The sequence below is a fragment of the Sus scrofa genome, chromosome 2 (assembly GCF_000003025.6).
Source record: "Sus scrofa isolate TJ Tabasco breed Duroc chromosome 2, Sscrofa11.1, whole genome shotgun sequence".
NCBI lineage: Eukaryota > Metazoa > Chordata > Mammalia > Artiodactyla > Suidae > Sus > Sus scrofa.
In genome coordinates, this window is record NC_010444.4 from 65,342,493 (window position 1) to 65,361,157 (window position 18,665).

Here is an 18,665-nt window from a genome sequence, read left to right on the forward strand (position 1 = left end):
TTTATAAGCACATTCCGGTTTAATCAGCGTTCTGACTCTACTAAGTGGTGTCAATACCCATCCTGCGGATGGGACAGTGGCTCCTTAGGCTGCCTGGCTTGTCCTCGGCAGAGGGGGTGACCTGGGCATATCCATGAAGGGTGTGCAGATGAGTCACCCAAGGAGAGAGGGAAGAAAAGACTCTCCCAGCTTCCAGGCTGGAGGTGCAGAAGCCCATTTGTCCTTCCCTGGGGCAAGAGGCTCATCTCCCTTAGAAACTGCTGGGGCTGACCTGGTTGGTTGGTGGGGCACCCCGGCCCCAGTGCAGCCAGCTCACAGGAGCATGTGACCCAGGAGGAATGACAAAGTCAGGTTTATTACTCCAGGTTAAACCAGTGGAGACAGGACATGGGGGGCGGGTACGCAGGAAGTTGGTGGGGGCCCTCTTGCAGCCTTGGCCTTCAGTGAGTTCTCAGCACCCTGGGAGGCGTACTTTGGACCTGATGATCACCTGCTCATGGGCGAGACCCACTGTAAGTTCACGGTGCTACCCAAGGCTCTGGGGAGCATGGCCCCTCTTCCTCATGGTGTCATCTGCCCAGGTCTGAGCCTGGAGTGGGTGGCTGAAGTGATGGCCTCTGTTGAGCTGTGTGCTAGCTAGGAAGGCGTCTTGGTGGAGGAGGCGGCTGCTGCCTTCTTCTTGGTGGGGGCCTTCAACAGCGCCAGCTTCTTGGGCAGACTGGTGCTGGCTTTCATCACCACGTCATGTTCAATCTTCTTCCGGATCCCGACTTCCAGGTTCTGAGGGAGGAACCATAGTGCCATCAGACTGGGACCTGAAGTGGGGGTGGGGGGGGAGGGCCTGGCCTGCCTGCTGCAGGGGGCTGGATCAGCAACTCCCCCGACACAGCACCGGAGAGTCTGGTGGCTTGGGGTTAAGTCCTGCTTCTGCCCTGTACTCCCTGGGAACACTGCACACAGAAAAACTTCTCACTTCTGGACCTCAGCTTCTTAAACCTCTGCCCATGCCCATTTTACAGATGGTGAAACTGAGGCACCTGCAGCGAGGAGGCCCTTGCCTAGGGTTCCCAAACCATGTGAATGATGGCAGATTGGAATCCAGCATGCCTCAGCCTCCAGGTCAGCAGCCCTCTCTTGTCCTGTCATCTCTGCTTTACAAATGGTGAACTGGGGCTCTGAGAGACTGGGGCGTGAGCAGGTAAAAGCGCAGGAATCAGCATCCAAGTCATTGGTTCCAAAACTGGTAGTTTATAATCATATTACCTCAACTGCTCCTTTGCCCTGCCAATGAATTCCAATGACTATGACTGCCTTGACTGTCACCACATGCCTAGGTGCAGGGAACGCAACAGAAAAGACACAGAAACATCTCTGCCCTCATAGAAGTAACATTCAGTGTGTGTGTGGGGAACCACATAAATGTCAGTGACACACTCTGGTAAACTGTTAAATGATGACAGATGGTAGTGCTGTTCTGGAGAAATGAAAGCACAGGATAATGACTGAAGGGTGGAGCTGTGGGGCTGCCATCAGGGGCAGCAGCTCAGATGTGACTTGGAATAAGCCGTATGGATTTCTGGAAGAACCTGGGTAGAGAAAACAGCTGGTGCATAAGTTCTGAGGTGGGACAAGGAGCAGTTACAGGGCTAGTGAGGCTGGAGGGAGGGAGCAAGGGAGAGATAGAGAGGAGGTGAGGGCAAGGAAAAGACAGGAGTAGAGCGTGCCCAGTTCTGTGGGTCTCAGGGAGAAGAACTTGGGCTCTTCCTGCATGAGGTGGGAGCCATGGAGTGTTGTGAGCAGAGGGGAGAGCACTTTCCGGTTTCAGGTTGTCACAGGCGCCCTCTGGCAGCTATGGGGAGTGGCAGGGGCAGGAGATCTGGAAGGATGTAACTGCCCTGGTCTAGGTGGGACTACCTGGGTGGGTGGGTGGGGTCAGGGAGGTGGGAAGTAGGTGGATTCTAGATTAATCCTGGAGGCAAAAAGGATGAGATCCAACCTGGATGTGAGAGAAAGGGAGGAAGCCCAAGTATCTCTAAGGGGAGACTGTAGCAGGATCAGTGTGCGTAGGGAGCAGAGGTGGGGGAGGGGGGGTAGGATCAGGAGCCTGTTTTTTGTTGTTTTTTTCCCCCATGTGATTGCCTTTATTTTTGTGATACTCTTTTAAATTTTTTATATATGCTTTTTATTTTTTCCATTATAGCTGATTTACAGTATTCTGTCAATTTCTACAATACAGCAAAGTGACCCAGTCATACATATGTACACACATTTTTTTTTTCACATTATCTTTGGTCATGTTCCATCACAAGTGACTAGATATAGTTGCCTGTGATATAGAGCAGATCTCATTGCTTATCCATTCCAAATGCAACAGTTTGCATCTATTAACCCCAGACTCCCAGTCCATCCCACTCCCTCCCTCTACCCAGGAGCCTGGTTTTGATATACTGAATTTCGAGATGCCCAAGAGACACCTCCCCCCACTGGCTGCCAGATGGAGGTGAGCAGGGTGCTGGGTACCAGGTCTAAGAAAACTGAGGCTCTGGGGACTATTTCACAAATATAAACAATTTTCTCAAGACTATTGCACTAGTGTGTGGAGTGTGATTCAAATTCAGATCTGATTCCACCAGATCTCTATGTAACTTCTCTTTGTAACTTTACAAGATCAACCCTATCCACCTATAAACAAACAAACAAAAACATTTAAAGACAACCAGGGGGGAGTTCCCTTTGCGGCTCAGAGGTTAATGAACCCACCTAGGATCCGTGAGGATGCAGGTTCGATCCCTGACCTCGCTCAGTGGGTTAGGGTTCCAGTGCTGCCCTGAGCCACGGTGTAGGTTGCAGATGCGGCTCTGATTGTGTATTGCTGTGGCTGAGGCTGGCAGCTGTAGCTCTGATTAGACCTCTAGCCTGGGAACTTCCTAAAAAGAAAAAAAAAAAAAGAGAGAGAGAGAGAGAGAGAAAACAATCACAAAAATGATGTTCATTGGGAGTTCCCATTGTGGCTCAATGGAAATGAACCCAACTAGGATCCATGAAGACTGGGGTTTGATCCCTGGCCTCATTCAGTGGCTTAAGGATCGGGCATTGCCTGCGCTGTGGTATACGTTCAGATGCCGGTGGGATCTTCTGCTGCTGTGGTTGTGGTGTAGGCTGCAGTGGCAGCTCAGATTCTACCCCTAGTCTGGGAACTTCCATATGCTGCAAAAAAACAAAACAAAACAAACAAAAAACACTCCCCAAAACAGCCCTGTGCTCTTCTCAGAGGTTTACTGGTATCCTATGGCAATGAATCCCTACAAGAAAAGTGCTACCACTATGACCATTTCACAGGTAAGAGGCTCAAGGTAAAGAAATAATGGCTGTCAAAGGACCCTCGATGTGCACCCAGCACTGCCTTCCTGCAAAGCTGGGTTTTTTTTTTTCCAACTCGTGTCCCAGGCTGCCTTTCCTCTCGATATCTGTTAAAGAGGACAGTAACAGTGAACGAACGAAAGAAATCAAACTGCGAAAGCAGCTAACCTAAGTTGAACAGTTTTTGCGCGACAGTCCTTACTTTAGAAGGCCCGTTGATTGGTAGATAATTTTTCCGTACGTACTGCACCTAGAAGGAAACTGAGGCTCACAGCACTGGGTATTCTCCACCCTCAGCCCCTCGCAAGCCCGCGCTCACCTTCTTAAGCTTCTGCTGCTGCACGATGCGTGCCTTCTTGGGTGCGATTACGCGACCTGGGGAAGGATGCGCTTTCATAAGGCTGGAGATTCCGGGATCCACCTCCCCCCTCAGCCCCCAGCCCGTTCCTCACCGCCCTTCCTTGGCCCCCGGTTCCGCTCCGAGGCCGCCGCAGCCGTCTTGCTCTTCCCCGGCTTCTGCGCTTGGAATTTGGGCTGCCCCTGCGCCATGCTCAGTCACGAACCGGAATAGGCGGGGCCGTGAGCAGTCGCAGCCGGAAGGCGCTGGGCACGATGGGATACAGTGGGATCGGAGGCGCAATAGCTCATGGGACATTATGTGGCAAAGAATTAAAGGGACAGCTACCCAGATTGGTTAAGTAGATGATCATAGCCCGGGCTTTGCAAAAAAGTAAAGGTTATAGTGATAAGCTAACACTTACTGGGTACTTATTTGTTTTGCAAAACTTACACTATTTTATGCTCTTTATACATAAAATTAAATCTAGGTCCTAAGGGGAGACAAGTGAAGCACTCTGGTGCAAAATTTAAGGTTTCCCAAACTTCAGTAATCGAGATTAAAAAAAAAATTATATATATTTTTGCTTTTCTTTTTTTTTTTAGGGCTGCACCCACCGCACACGGAGGTTCCCAGGCTAGGGTCAAATGGGAGCTACAGTTGCTGGCCTATGCCAGAGCCACAGCAACGCAGGATCCGAGCCCCCTCTGTCACCTATACACCACAGCTCACGGCAATGCCGGATCCTTAACCCACTGAGCAAGGCCAGGGATTGAACCTGCAACCTCGTGGTTCCTACTCAGGTTCGTTAACCACTGCGCCATGACAGGAACTCCAAAATATATATATTTTAAAATTTTATAATGATTTTTATTTTTTCCATTATAGTTGGTTTACAGTGTTCTGTCAATTTTCTACTGTACAGCAAAGTGAGCCAGTCACACATATATGTATACATTCTTTTTTCTCGCATCATCATGCTCCATCCTAAGTGACTAAAAACATTTTTAACATTAAAATATATATATTTTTAAAAGATAAAAAAAAATATATTTTCTTCCTAGGGCTGCACCTGCAGCACATGGAAGTTCCCAGGCTAGGTGTCAAATCAGAGCTGCAGCTGCCGGCCTAAGCCATGGCAAAGCAGAAATCAAGCTGCGTCTGTGACCTACACCACAGCCTGAGGCAATGCCAGATCCTTAACCCACTGAGCAAGGCCAGGGATCAAACCCACATCCTCGATACTAGTCGGGTATCCACTGAGCCACAATGGGGACTCCTAAAAATATACATTTTTTTGTCTTTTTGCTATTTCTTGGGCTGCTCCCATGGCATATGGAGGTTCCCAGGCTAGGGGTTGAATCGGAGCTGTAGCTGCCAGCCTACGCCAGAACCACAGCAACGCGGGATCCGAGCCGCATCTGCGACCTACACCACAGCTCACGGCCACTCCGGATCGTTAGCCCACTGAGCAAGGCCAGGGATCGAACCCGCAACCTCATGGTTCCTAGTCGGATTCATTAACCACTGCGCCATGACGGGAACTCCCCCTAAAAATATTTTAATATTAAAAAAAATCAGGGATTCCTGCCATGGGGCAGTGGGTTAATGATGTGGCTTGTCTCTGTGGAGGCCCCGGTTCCATCCCTGGCCTGGACACAGTGAGTTAAGGATCCTGAGTTGCTGCAGCTGTGGGATAGGTCTTAGTTCGAGCTCGGATTGGATCCCTGGCCTGGGAACTTCCATATGCTGCAAGGGTGGCAAAAAAATATACATAGATAAATAGATAAATAAAATAATCCAACTACAACCTGTGGACTGGCTGCCTCATGTTGTAAATAAAGTTTACTGGAATGAGGACTGGTATAGGGAATGAGGGGATTAAGGTCGGGATATGCAAAGTCACTTTCATTCTGTTCAATATCTTGGTATTTTGTTCATATGCTTTTTTTTTTTTTTTTTTTTGGCCATACCATGTGGAAGTCCCTGAGCCAGGGATTGAACCCATGTCACAGCAGTGATGAAAGTCTTTGCAGGGACAATGCTGGATCCTTAACCTACTGGGCCAATAGAGAACTCCAGCATCATGGATTTATTTTGCATTAATTTTGATTTTTCAAAAATAATGCATGAAAGCTCTTATTTGTCTTGATTAATGAGCCTCCTTGAGATTTTGCACCTGAGGTATCACCCTGATTCCAGTCCTGAGAGCAACATAGGAGTATTGTCTCCATTTTATAAATGAGGAAAACAAAGCATGGAGTGGTGAAGTGACTTGGCCAACATCACACAGCAGAAAAAGTGAAACTGGTATATGACCTCAGGCAGCCTTGTTCCGGCTGCTAGGCTCTTAAGAGCTATGCAAAGGCCCTGTCTGCTTTCCCTTCTCTGGGAAGAATTGTGGCCGCGGGGAAGAAGGTCAGCTTTTGGGCAAGCCATTCAGTTCAGTTTATTATAAAAATAATGGGGGCAGGATATGGAGAGCTAGGTTGGTTACTTCTGGGGTCCATCTAGGGTCTTTCACTTAGGGGACCGTGGCACTTAGGGCTGCCCGGAGCTCCTTGGGGGCAAAGACGCCTAGTTCTGTGATGATGCCGCCAGTGATGAGGTCATGTGGGGTGACATCGAAGGCAGGGTTCCAAACTCCTATTCCTGCAGGGGAGAGGGGAGGCAAGAAGGCAGGTGTTCGGTTCAGTAAACATTCTCAAAGTATGTCACCTGTTTTTCCCATAGTGGTTCTTGGGATTGGGGAATACTGGAGAATCTGGGGATCCCCACTCAGAACTGCACAAAGGTGAGAGTTTTGGCACCCAGAAATGAGTTGAGCTCCCCGGCCCTGCAACTATTCCTGGATTGGTCCTGTTAAGAAGGCTTTATTAAATTTTTTTTTTTTTTTTAATTTTTGTGGAGGTTCCCAGGCTAGGGGTCCAATCGGAGCTGTAGCCGCCAACCTACACTACAGCTCATGGCAATGCCGGATCTTGAACCCACTGAGCGAGGCCAGGGATCAAACCTGAGTCCTCATGGATACTAGTTGGGTTTGTTAACCACTGAGCCATGACAGGAACTCCCCAAGAAGGCTTTAAAGGCTTATATACATCCACCCCACTTGTGCCACCCCAGGGCCTTTGGAAGAGCGGTGCCCTCTGCCTGGATGCCTTCCCTCAGATACACGCCACTTGATGTTTCATTTCCTTCAGGTCTTTGCTCAAATGTCACCTTCTCAGTGAGAACTTCTCTGGTCATCCTGTCTGACCCAAGCCCTGCACAGACACTTCCCATACCCTCCCTTGTCTTGTTTATTTCTCCTCACACTTTACCCTCTTCTAACATACACTGTAATTTTGGTGTTTATCGTGTTTGCTGTCTGTCTCCCCATTGAACTGTCAGCTCCCTGAGGGCAGGGACTTTTGTGTCTTTTTTCATTCCTGTATCCCTGGCACCTAGCATGGCATTTGGCATTGGTCAGGTGCTCATTTGCTGAATGAATAACAACACTGCACATAAAAGGCGGCAAACTGGTGGCTTGTAACTGTCCTCTCTGACTCATGATCTTTTTAAATTAATTTCTCTTTTTCTTTTTATCTGCGCACCCGTGGCATATGGAAGTTCCCAGGCTAGGGATCAAATCGAAGCTGCAGCTGCAGCCTACACCACAGCCTGCGTAACACCAAAACTGAGCCACATCTGCAACCTATGCCACAACTTGTGGCAAAGCCAGATTCTTAACCCACTGAGCAAGGCAAGGGATCAAACCCACATCCTCACAGAGACATCAGATCCTTAATCCTCTGAGCCACAGTGGAAACTCCTAGCTCATGGTTTTTAAAGACAACTGAATTACCTGCCAGCTTTCAAAATATGGGAGTTTTCATATATTTTAAAAAAGTAAGGCTTCTTTTGGAAAAATCAGAAGAGGTATTCCTTTAGGGTTTGCATTCCTGTGACCACCGGCCAGAGTATCAGGGTCTCCATGTTAGGTAGCTTTATTTCTGGGGGTGAGGTGGGGAGGGGGGCAGAAGAGCTTATCAACTCTGCTTTCTATGGTCTTATGGATTTCGACTAGTGCTAATTAGGCCTCCAGGAAAGCAGGGGCACCAAGAAAATGATGACAAAAAAAACTCTTTTTTTTTTTTTCTAGCATGAATGAATCTGTTTTTAAAAACCTGGAAGGAGTTCCTGTTGTGGCTCAGTGGCAATAAACCCAACTAGTATCCATAAGTATGTGGGTTTGATCCCTGGCTTCGATCAGTGGGTCAGGGATCCAGCATTGCTGTGAACTTTGGTATAGACTGCAGATGTGGCTCAGATCCCATATTGCTGTGGCTGTGGTGCAGGCCGGCAGCTGCAGCTCCGATTGGACCCTTAGCTTGGGAACTTCCATATGCCCCAGATGCTTCCCTAAAAAAACAATAGAACATTAGGCCTTCCTTCTGCTTAGTTGTAAATTATTATTTTTATTCCATATTTGGACTGTGGGGTAGCAGTTTTGTAGTATTTGCAGTGCTTAGGGGTTTTAACTGGCCCTTTTATAAAAAGCTTTTCCATCATACTTGTTAATATTTAATGAGCACTAACTAAGGGCCAGACACTGTTCTCTTTATCATGTGGGTTAATTCACTGGATGCCCTGGGGAGTGTGAGGTAGGTCATATAACACCAGCTCACTTACAGACAAGAACACTGAGACTCTTAGTGATGAGAGAATTTTAGGCAACCTAGCTGCTTGGGTGGGGAAGCTGAGAAATATCTGTCTATTCATATGCACTTAACTAGGGAATATTATTCTTTTTTTTGGCCAGGCCTGGTGGCATATGGAAAATTCCTAAGTCGGGGATGGAACCCATACCACAGCAGCGATCTGAGCCACTGCAGTGACAATACCAGATCCTTTACCCAATGTACCACAAGGTAACTCCGGCCAGGTGATACTATTTCCTCTTCAAGTTAGAAAACATAGGTGGAGAATAGCAAAACAATTCACTCTAGGTTTTCCAACTTTTTTTTTCTTTATACACTCTCGTTCTTGGGCTAGTGGGTTGAATTGGAGGTGCAGCTGCCAGCCTACACCACAGCCACACGGGATCCTTAACCCACTGAGTGGAGCCAGGGATCGAACCCACATTTTCATGGACACTAGTTGGGTTCTTAACTATCTGAGTCATAACAGGAACACTTATTAGTTGTACCTTCTGACCTTGAATCTGACCTCCAAGATGATTTTGCTCTAAAAATTGGCTTGGAGGATAAGCTTAAGCTCCAAAAGGCTCCAAATGCCATCTGCCACCTGTGAAGGGGTCAGGGTGCCTAAACAGAGGTGCCAAGGCACTGTGGTATCTCCCCTGCGAGTGGATGACTTACCTGGTGCTGCAATCCTGACTCCATTGACATCTGTCAGCTCCTGGCCAGGACGCTCCTCAATGATGATCTCTTGGCCTGACTCCAGACGGAGGTCACAAGAAGAGCTGGGGGCAGCCACATAGAAGGGGATGCCATGGTGCTTGGCGGCGATGGCTAGCTGGTAGGTGCCCACCTTGTTGGCTGTGTCGCCATTGGCAACCACACGGTCTGCTCCCACAACGACGGCTGGGGAATGAGATGTGGGGAATCAGGACCTGGTCCTGGACCCTAGGAGCTCTGCCCCTGCCTCCCCCCCATCCCATGCCCCAACCTGCTGACCTGACACGCCCTTGTGGGCCATGGCAGCTGCCGCCATGCTATCTGTGATGAGGGTGGCAGGGATGTGCTCATAGACCAGTTCGAAGGCCGTCAGCCGGGCTCCCTGGTTGTAGGGCCGGGTCTCTGTGCAGAAGGCATGCTCCAGACGGCCTAGGCTGTGCAGTGAGCGGATAACACCTGGGGGTCCCACCCACCAGGAGGTCAGAATGAGATGCCAAGGGATGGTGGGCAGGGTGGTCATTGTTAGGAGCTTGGTTCTCCAAAGGCTGGCCCATCAGTCCCACCCCTGGGTCCTTGCAGTGGCTGGTACAGTTCACACTGCCTGGTACACGTGTGCTCAGAGAACACCTTCTCCATGAGGTCTTCCCGGATTCCTCCATCTCATGTAGTGACCCCTACACCGCCAACCCCTGCTTTCTCTTTAGCACTTACCACCTCTGAAAACATCATACATACAAATTGAGTTACTGATTGTTTTTTCAATTTTGCATTTTTTCATTGTAAAGTGACCCAGTCATACATATACATATATATATATGCTTTTTCTCATATCTCCCTCATGTTCTATCTCAAGAGATTAGGCACAGTTCCCTGCGCTGTACAGTTGGATATCACTGCCCATCCATACATATTTACTGACCTGCTTGTTGTGCCTGTTCTTCCTACTTTACTGCTCCTGACAGCAGAAATTTTATCTACTTAGATAGACCTGTGTTTGGCACATAGTAGGTGACTGATAAATGTTTGAGTGAATGCAGGAATACATGCATGAGTGAATGATGGTGCACACAGTAAGTGCTTAATAAATGTTGTGTGACTGAAGGAATGGATCTGTGCATGAATGATGGGGTACACAGTAGATGAGCCTTCCTTAAGCAGAAATATTTGTTGAATGAATGAACGAATGTCTTGCCATCAGGGCCTCAGTCCCCAGGCACAAGAGAGGGATGTAGGCAGGTAGGGAAACCTGTAGAATTTAGGATCAAGTGGTATCTGCCGCCTTGAACTCTAGGACCCATTCCCCCAGTCCTGGTCACAGCTACCCTAATCTTTCTTTAGGGTGCTATGCCCTTCCCCTTAGTCCTCTTGGACATACCACCCACTTTCTAGGCACATGGCTCTGGTTAGGCCTATGGAGTGATTGATCCTGGATGGGCAAATGACTCCATCAGGGCCCTTGAGATACAAGGAGACTTTTCTGATACTGTGAGAATAGAAACCCTTGCCCCTTTTCCTCATGATCTGAATCCTGGCCTGCCAGCGGAGTGAGGATGATGCCACCATGGAGGAGGGCAGACCTTAGGGACAGATGGATCCTGATGCTATTATTTGAGCCCCTGGATCCAGCTATACCTGAAGCCAACCCCCTGACAATTTCTGTACAAGAACTAATAAATTCACATTTCTAGGGGTATATAAAGTGGTTTGGGTTTCTTTCTTTTACACCCCAAAAGTGCCCTCCCCCATCCCTGTGGATGCCCACTCACCTAGGGCTGTGCCATAGCCAGCAGTGGCCAGTGCACCGGTGTTGCAGTGGGTCAGCACGATCACCTTGCCACCCTGAGGCGCAGCCCGCTCTAGGAGGTGGCGGGCTCCCAGGTCCCCAATGCTCCGATTGTCGCTGAGGTCTTTTTCCAACATGTCCTCGGCCCAGCTGATCACTCTGGGACCGACAAGGGGCTCTCAGCATCAGGCTTCAGGGCCCACACCAGTCTTACCTCCCTGCCCAACACTGCTCTAAGGGAGCTCTCCTGCTGAAAGCCTCTCACAGCCGTGGGGCTGAACCCTTTTGTCAGCCACCCAACTGTCACTCCATTTGCTCTCATGACACATGTTTACAAAGTACCTTCTGTGTGTCAGGTGTCGAGGGACACAGTAGTGAACAAGACAAAAATCTCTGCTCCTGTGGAGCTGACACAGGGGTGGGGGAGGCAGACATTGAGCAGACAATAAAGCAAGCACAGGAAAAGGCAGCAGAATCAGGAGACAGAGAGCAGGAGGGTAAGAGCTGTATTATGTGGGGGTGGGGAAGGCAGAAACCTGAAACCTCAAGGAGAGATTAGCTAGGGGGACAGCTGGCTTGCAGGAACAGTGTCTGTGAAAAGGCCCTGAGTTAGGAGCCAGCCTGGAGGGGATTAAGGAACTTGGAGAGTATCTGTGTAGCAGATGCGGAGGGAAAGAGTGGGAAGAGGGCAAGGAGAGGACCAGGGCTGGAAGTAAAATTCCTCAAAAGCAAAAACCAGGAAAACGAAGTGGCGCTTGAAAGGGCCACTAAGAGCAGTTAGGGCTGGGCCAGTTCAGGGAAAGCAGACAAGGACCTTGGAGCCAGGCTGCCAGGTGTTGAGTTCCAGCCCTGCTTGTGTGACTTTGGACTAAGAAATCTGCCGCCTCAACTTCTCCAACTGTAAAACGGGTCGCTGGGGAGGGAAGGAAAAAAAAAAAAAATAGCCCACAGTCAGTGCAATGCCTGGCACACAGGGCCCCTCTACCTCTCCCGGACCGCCTCCTCGGTGGCACCCTCCCGCTCCGCCTCCTGGGCTGCAACATCGGTCAGGTCACGGGCGGCACGGGCCATGTTGACGGCGGTGGGCCGGGCGGTGACAAGAAAGCTCAGCGCGTCGCGCACGAAGGCTACGAGCGAGGAGAGTCCGGGTCCCCCAGCGCCCGCCTGTAGCTCCACGGCGAGGCTGAGACAGCCCACGAGCGCAATCGCTGGGGCGCCGCGCACCTGGTGGTATGAATGGGGGGTGTCAGGGACCGCAGGCAGGCCCCCCCCAATCGGATCCCCGCCGCGCGGCCCCACCTTCATAGCGCGGATGGCCTCCCAGGCCTGGCGAACCGAGCCCACCGCCTCATAGCGGCTCTGCTGGGGCAACAGCAGTTGGTCAAGGATCTGTAGTGAGCCCCGCGAGTAGCGGATCGCCTCCAAAGTCATGGCGAAGCTGCCGCGCTCACAGTAGCTCGGGGGATCTGGAAGCCTGGGCGCACCAGGGGCGGGACCGGAACACGCGGTGGGGGCGAGGCCTCTCCGGAAGAAGGCGCGTGCGCGCATCAATCCCGTAGGTTCCCGGGACCCGCCCTCCACATGGGGGATCCTACTCCACCTTACCCGCCAAGCCCGGGTAGTTAACTGCCCCCTTGGAATCCCAAAGGTCCCGCTACTTATGGGACAACTATTACATGCCAGGTTCTGTGTTAGTGTTTGGCTATACCAAGACCTCCAAGTCCCAGGTAGGCACCGTTAGGCGCCTGACTCCTCCAGCCAGGCTCAACCTAGAGCAAGATCCTAACTCGGGGTTACAAGATCGAATGGACTCTTACTGCTGCCCTCAGACCTTCCCATACCTGCGGGCTTGGGGCAGCTATCACCTCTGGAAAGACAGGGCGCATTACTAGTTCAACTGGAACTTCAGCCCCAAGAAGGCTGTGTGTCTGGTTTGTTCACCGCTGTAGCTCCGGTAATGCCTGGAGCACTGCAAGTGCTCTATCAATACTTGTGAAACGATCCTCCTCGGGGTGTAGGGGGAGGTGGTGAGCCACGACTCTTCTGGTGGATGCTCAGCTGTTTCCCAGCTGTTTTCTGTTTTTTCGGTCTTTTCTAGGGCCGCACCCACGGCATATGGAGGTTTACAAGCTACGGGTCTAATCGGAGCTGTAGCCGATGGCCTACACCACAGCCACAGCAATGCAGGATCCAAGCTGCATCTGTGACCTACACCACAGCTTACAGCAATACCAGATCCTTAACCCACTGAGCGAGGCCAGGGATCAAACCCTCAACCTCATGATTCCTAGTCAGATTTGTTAACCACTGAGCCACGACGGGATCTCCCCTATTTTCATTCTTGAGACTCAAGCTGTGCCACCTCTCCAGGAAGTCTGCCTAGATTGCCAGCCGACCTTGGCTACCACCTTGAAACCCTCATCAAGTGGGGGTGGGGACTGTGTCTATGGTCACAGCATCAGCCCTGGCTGATTAGATGTTGGGTGAGCTTGGTTGGGTGGGGAGTGGGGGGCACAGTCCCTGGGCCCATCTAGTAACCTGAGGCAGGGGCAAAGAAGCAGGGTTTTAATGCTGGGAGGTCGGGGGTCCCACAAGGCACAAACACCCTCTCCAGGACCAAATAAATAGACAACAGCATCACTTCGAGGTGAGGTCTGGGGAGGGGGCGGTGACTGAGCTCTCTGTGGGCTGGTGGGCCAGCGGGCCTGCAGCCAGTGAGGCACCTCCTCTGTGTCTTGGCCTCTGGGGCGGGCTGGGTCCAGTCCTGGGAATCACTCACTCTCAGAACCGGAGTAGTCAGCTACGAGGGAGGAGCTGAGGCCACAGGGCTGTGCTTTGTCCTGGGGGTTGGCTGCTTCCTGGGAAGTGCCTGGTGGGGTCTGGGGCCTGTCCCCACAGCTCCCCTCCTGCCCCGGTGGCCCACTGTTTTTGGGGAGCTCAGTCGTCTCCTGAGAGCAGTCTTGGGGGGATGTGGGCCTGTCCTGGGCCATCCCCGCTGGCACCCGTGGCTCCCCAGACTTGAGGGTCTCAGCCATGTGCTGGGGGCTTTCTGGAACCTCCCGGGACCGCCGCCGCACAATGCCCAGGTGCCCCACGGTGATGGGGGAGCTGGCGGCAGGAACAGATCTGCGGTTCTGGGCCAGCTTCTTCAGGACACTGCTGGCTTTGCTGGTGCTGCTGGTGCTGGTGGAAGTGGAGGGGAACCAGGAGCGGCTGATGATCTCGGTCCGTTTGAGTTTCTGCTTGTCCTCATATGCTGGGGGGAGAGGGAGGGGGAGGAAGGAGGTCCAGAGCCGCCCTCTGCCCGGGCACCCACATCTTCCCCTACCTCAAGCCACCCCCTGCTCCCCACGCACAGTCTAGGGTATGGAACTTGAGCAAGGCGGCCAGCTTGCGGTCGTCCTCCGTCTCTGGCACCAGGGGGATGGCCAGGCTGGCCTTGGCCTGCAGTGCCTGGTCCCTCTCTTCCTCCTCCAGCATGGCTTTTTTCTTTTCCTGTGTGGGGGAGAAAGGGGGTGGGGAGGGGTGGTGAGTGTCAAAACTGTGCCTCTTCATGCCCTCTGACCCTGGGGGGAGGACGTCCCTTCAGCTCTCAGGGTCTTGGTTTCTTCCTCTTTAAGCTGGTGTGAGGAAGGGGCCTCACGCTGTGCTTGGTCAATAAACCAGAGACACAATCAATGGTCATTAATATGTGTGCCACTGGGGTCCTTCACTTATTCATTCTTTCCACAAATATTTACAAAACCCCTTCTGGTGCCAGGCCTTGTTCTAGACACTGGGGACACAGGAGTGAGCAGACAAAAACATTTGTCCTAGGAGTTCCCATCGTGGCACAGTGGAAACGAATCCAACTAGGAACCATGAGGTTACGGGTTCGATCCCTGGCCTCGCTCAGTGGGTTAAGGATCCGGTGCTGCCTTGAGCTGTGGTGTAGGTTGCAGATGCAGCTTGGATCTGGTATTGCTGTGGCTGTGGTGTAGGCCGGCAGCTGCAGTTCCAATTAGACCCCTAGCCTGGGAACCTCCACATGCCACTGGTGCAGCCCTAAAAAGACAAAATACAAAAAACCAAAACCAAAACAAAACAAAAAACACTTGTCTTTGTGGAGCTCACATTCTAGTGGGTGAGCGACAAAGTGATAAGGAAAAAAATGGGAAGGAGATAGGGGCTGGGCAGAAGTGGCACGTAGGGCAGAGGGTTCAACTTTAAATGTGGTGCGTGCGGTGGAGGGGAGGGTCAGGGACAGTCCCCTGAGAAGATCATGTTTGGGAGAAGATGTCTGAGTAAGGGAGCCTGTGGGCATCAGGTGGAAAAGTGTTCCAAGGCAGAGGGAACAGCCTGTGCAAAGGCCCTGAGGCAGATGTGTGCTTGACAATGAGGTGGCCAATGTGGCTAGAGAAAAATGAACAAAGGGGAAGGTGGAGATGGGGGCAAGGAGGGAAAGGGGCAGATTATTTGGGCCTGGTGGGCCATGGGGAGGACTTTGACTTCTATTTTATCTTTTTGGCCATGGAGTGCAGCAGTTTGACGTGGGATCTCAGTTCCCAGATCAGGGATTGAACCTGGGCTGCGGCAGTGAAAGCAATGAGTCCTAACCACTAGATCACCAGAGAACTCCCTCTGACTTGTATTTTAGGTAAATGGGAGCCATGGAGGGTTCTGAGCATAAAAGGGGTGAGTTGTTTGACTCAGGTGCTTACAGGTGCCCCCTGGTGGATGTGAGGGGAACAGGCTGTGGTGGGCATGAGCCTGGGGACCAGGGTGGAGGGACTGTGCTGATCCAAGTGGAAACTGATGGATGCTGTGGAATTGGTCAGAGCCTGACAGAATCTGCTGACAGCTGGGGAGGGGAAAGTGGTGGTTATAACAGGAAGAACCAAAGCAGGGTGCTTGGAAGGACAGAGGTGCTTACGTTACTGAGAGGGGGAGGATGTGGGCAGGGCGGGTTAGAGACTAATGGGGAATGTTACGTTTGAGGGGCTTTAGACCCCAGGCAGGGATGCCCAGAAGGCAGGGAACACACAGCTCAGGGCACAGGTCTGGCCAGAGGGATATGCTTTTAGTAACAAAGTATTAGTAAGAAAACCAGCAATTTTACTCCTAATAATAACCACCACAGATGATCAGAAAAGGAGATGAGAAGAGACGGGAACAGCAGGATGAGGAAACTGGAGTTTGTGTCCCGTGGGGTTGCTAGGGATGCTGCTGCCCAGGCTCTCTGCAGGGTCTTGGGGTGCCAGCCTACCTCACGGAGTGAGGGAAGAGGCAAAAGTTCTCATGTCCCAAAGGACTTCCCAGTGCCCCGTCGGATGCTTGGGAGGGTGAAAAACTTGTTTCCATTATGTTCATCTGACCCTGGACCCCCACGCCGTTGTGACTTAGCTCCACCAGGTATTTTTGGCACAGGTGTAGTAGCCACTGCATCAGTGACAGCAATGTCCTGGGTGTCCTGGACATTGGGGTCTGGGAGTCTGACTTTGTACTTGCGGCCTCAGTAGCTCCACAAGGAGGCACAGGTGTCTGGCCCAAGCTTTTTTGTCTTTTAGGGCTGCACCAACAGCATATGAAAGTTCCCAGGCTAGGGGTCAAATCAGAGCTACAGCTGCCAGCCTACACCACAGCCACAGCAACACAGTGGGATCTGAGCTGCATCTGGGACCTGCACCACAGCTCGTATCAATGCCAGATCCTTAACCCACTGAGCAAGGCCATGGATCGAACCCATGTCTTCATGGATACTAGTTGAGTTTGTTACCGCTGAGCCATAATGGGAACTTCTGGCTCAAGGATTTACATACTGAGATTAAAACCAATTTGTGTGTGTGTGGGGGGGGCTATGCCCATGGCATTCGGAAGTTCCTGGGCCAGTGATCAAACCCAAGCCACAGCAGTTACAACGGAGCCAAAGCAGTGACAACATTGAAACCTTAATCACTAGGCCACTAGGGAAATTGAGATATGTCTTATACATTTTATCATTGACGACTTTCCCTTTTTTCCTTTACTTTTTTCTTTTAGGAGCTGCAAGTTACGCCACAGCTGCAACAACACCAGATCCTAAACCTGTTGCACTGGACCAGGGATCAAACTCATGCCTCCACAGAGACAAGCTGGATCATAAACTCACTGTGCCAGAGCGGGAGCTCTTTTTTTTTTCTTTCTTTCTTTAAAGACTGACTCTACGAATGACTCTGGAAATTATATAGGGGTGGATTGTCCATCCGCAGATTTTGTTTCAGGACAGCTGAGTGGGGCCATGAAATGTGTTAGTGCCCCGGTGGGCCTCTGCCTGCCCTCTTCGGCAGGGTTGGGTCTCACTTGTGCCTCAGCTTGTGGCTTTCTTTCCCTTTGAGAGTCAGCTAAAAGTCAAGGGCAGACTCCCCAGGGAAAGGGGCCATGTGCTTAATAACTGGTGCTGGGCTAGATGCCTACCATGTGCACTGTGATGTGGGGACACAGTCCCCACGTGGTAGCTTACGGTGAAATGGCCCGCCTGTAGCTGGGATGTGGTGGGGTGTGGCCTGAACCTGAGTCTCAGCCTGCCTTGCGTTCTCTCAGCTCCACCACTGGCAATGCCAGGCCCCCACTGCCTGCCCATGGTCCTGACCCAGGCTGGAGCCCTGCTTACCCGGAACCTTTTCCGCAGCATGCTGTTGAGGGCAAAGTCGTCCTTCCAGGCATTCTGGGCCTCCTGGATGTGGCTCAGGGTGGGGAGGGCCTTCTTGAGCGTGCTCCGGTCGGCCTCGCCGTGCTCCAGGCGGTACATGGCATCTGTCTCCAGCTTCTGCTTCTTCTCGTGCTCTGCAAGGCAAGAATGTGGCTAGGCCTTCGGTGCCCTGGCTAAGGGCTGGGGTTGGGGGTCAGAGCCTAGCTGCGGTGCTCACCTGTCGTCAGCACCTGCTCATTGTCTGCCATATCCCAGCGTTCCTCCTTGCGCTGGGCGCCGCTCACAATCACATAGTCACAGTTGGCGGGGTCTGTCTGCATCTCGATGTAGTTGACACAGAGGTGGCATTTCATCCGGAATCTGGGAGGGTGGAGAGTGGTGGGCATGAGTCAGGACACTGTCCGTCCCAGAACGCCCTGTGACCCCTGCCTGCTCCCATCCATGCATGTCATCAACAAGCATTTAAGGAACACCTACTACACACTGGGCACTGCATCTGGGGCTATAGTCATGGGTGAGATAGATATGGTTCTGTCACCCCAGAATTGACTTTTTTTTCCCCTTTTCTGGCCATCCTATGACATATGGAGTTCCCAGGCCAGGAATTAAATCCAAGCTGGAGTCGTGACCTATGCCACAGCTACAGCAATGCTGGATCCTTAACCCACTGGGCCGGGCTGAGGATCGAACCCTGTCCCTGCTGCTGCAGAGGCACCACTGATCCCGTTGAGCCACAGCGGGAACTCTCCAGCACTGACTTTTTGTATGGACCTTGTTCATTTGTTCATTCATGCACTCGTTTGTTCGCTCATTCATTCATTCAATAAATCCTCCCGACCTAGGCTCCTCTATGGTAGGCTTGGTACCAGCTGCTGGGGACACAGCAGTGAGCTAAGCCAACCTGCTCTCAGAGGGGCTGACATTCCTTCTGTGGGGGCCACATGGGCAGCAAGTGCATAAGCAACCACAGTGTTGGGCAGTGAGTGCCACTTTAGCCAAGTCATCTCTGAAGAGTGTTGCTGAAGCAGAAACAAAAGGAGGGAGAGGGGGCCCTGGAGATGTCCGGGGTAGATGTTCCAGGCAGAGGGCTCCAGGATGGGAGCCTTCCTGGGTTGTGTG

The 18,665-nt window shown here is 51.6% G+C and overlaps 3 protein-coding genes and 1 long non-coding RNA gene across 8 annotated transcripts in view; 1 reads left to right on the forward strand and 3 right to left on the reverse strand.

Moving 5' to 3' along the window:
- Positions 1-3,968, reverse strand: C2H19orf53 (chromosome 2 C19orf53 homolog). Its single transcript, XM_003123347.4, has 3 exons — positions 3,813-3,968; positions 3,680-3,735; positions 1-780 (listed from the first exon to the last, which is right to left on the reverse strand). The coding sequence occupies exons 1-3, from the start codon at positions 3,907-3,909 to the stop codon at positions 637-639; spliced, it is 297 nt and encodes a 98-aa protein (XP_003123395.1). The 5' UTR covers positions 3,910-3,968; the 3' UTR covers positions 1-636.
- On the forward strand, positions 778-18,397 carry LOC110259336. The gene is made up of 2 exons (XR_002341619.1): positions 778-1,119; positions 16,898-18,397. It is a non-coding gene; the product is annotated as an uncharacterized LOC110259336 (long non-coding RNA).
- On the reverse strand, positions 6,117-12,400 carry MRI1 (methylthioribose-1-phosphate isomerase 1). The gene is made up of 6 exons (XM_003123346.4): positions 12,179-12,400; positions 11,865-12,103; positions 10,863-11,038; positions 9,376-9,552; positions 9,058-9,282; positions 6,117-6,349 (listed from the first exon to the last, which is right to left on the reverse strand). The coding sequence occupies exons 1-6, from the start codon at positions 12,308-12,310 to the stop codon at positions 6,222-6,224; spliced, it is 1,077 nt and encodes a 358-aa protein (XP_003123394.3). The 5' UTR covers positions 12,311-12,400; the 3' UTR covers positions 6,117-6,221.
- Positions 13,429-18,665, reverse strand: part of CCDC130 (coiled-coil domain containing 130) — a 16,200-nt gene continuing 10,963 nt past the window's right edge. For 3 of the 5 annotated variants that reach the window (XM_005652870.3, XM_013990727.2, XM_013990730.2), the window contains 4 exons: positions 17,764-17,906; positions 17,508-17,680; positions 14,236-14,374; positions 13,431-14,135 (listed from right to left, as the gene is read on the reverse strand). In XM_005652870.3, coding sequence (XP_005652927.2) covers positions 13,651-14,135; positions 14,236-14,374; positions 17,508-17,680; positions 17,764-17,906 — 940 coding nt within the window. In that variant the 3' untranslated portion in view covers positions 13,431-13,650. Of the gene's footprint in view, positions 14,136-14,235; positions 14,375-17,507; positions 17,681-17,763; positions 17,907-18,665 lie in introns of all 5 variants that reach the window. The other 2 variants (XM_003123345.4, XM_021083709.1) reach the window with 2 other exon arrangements.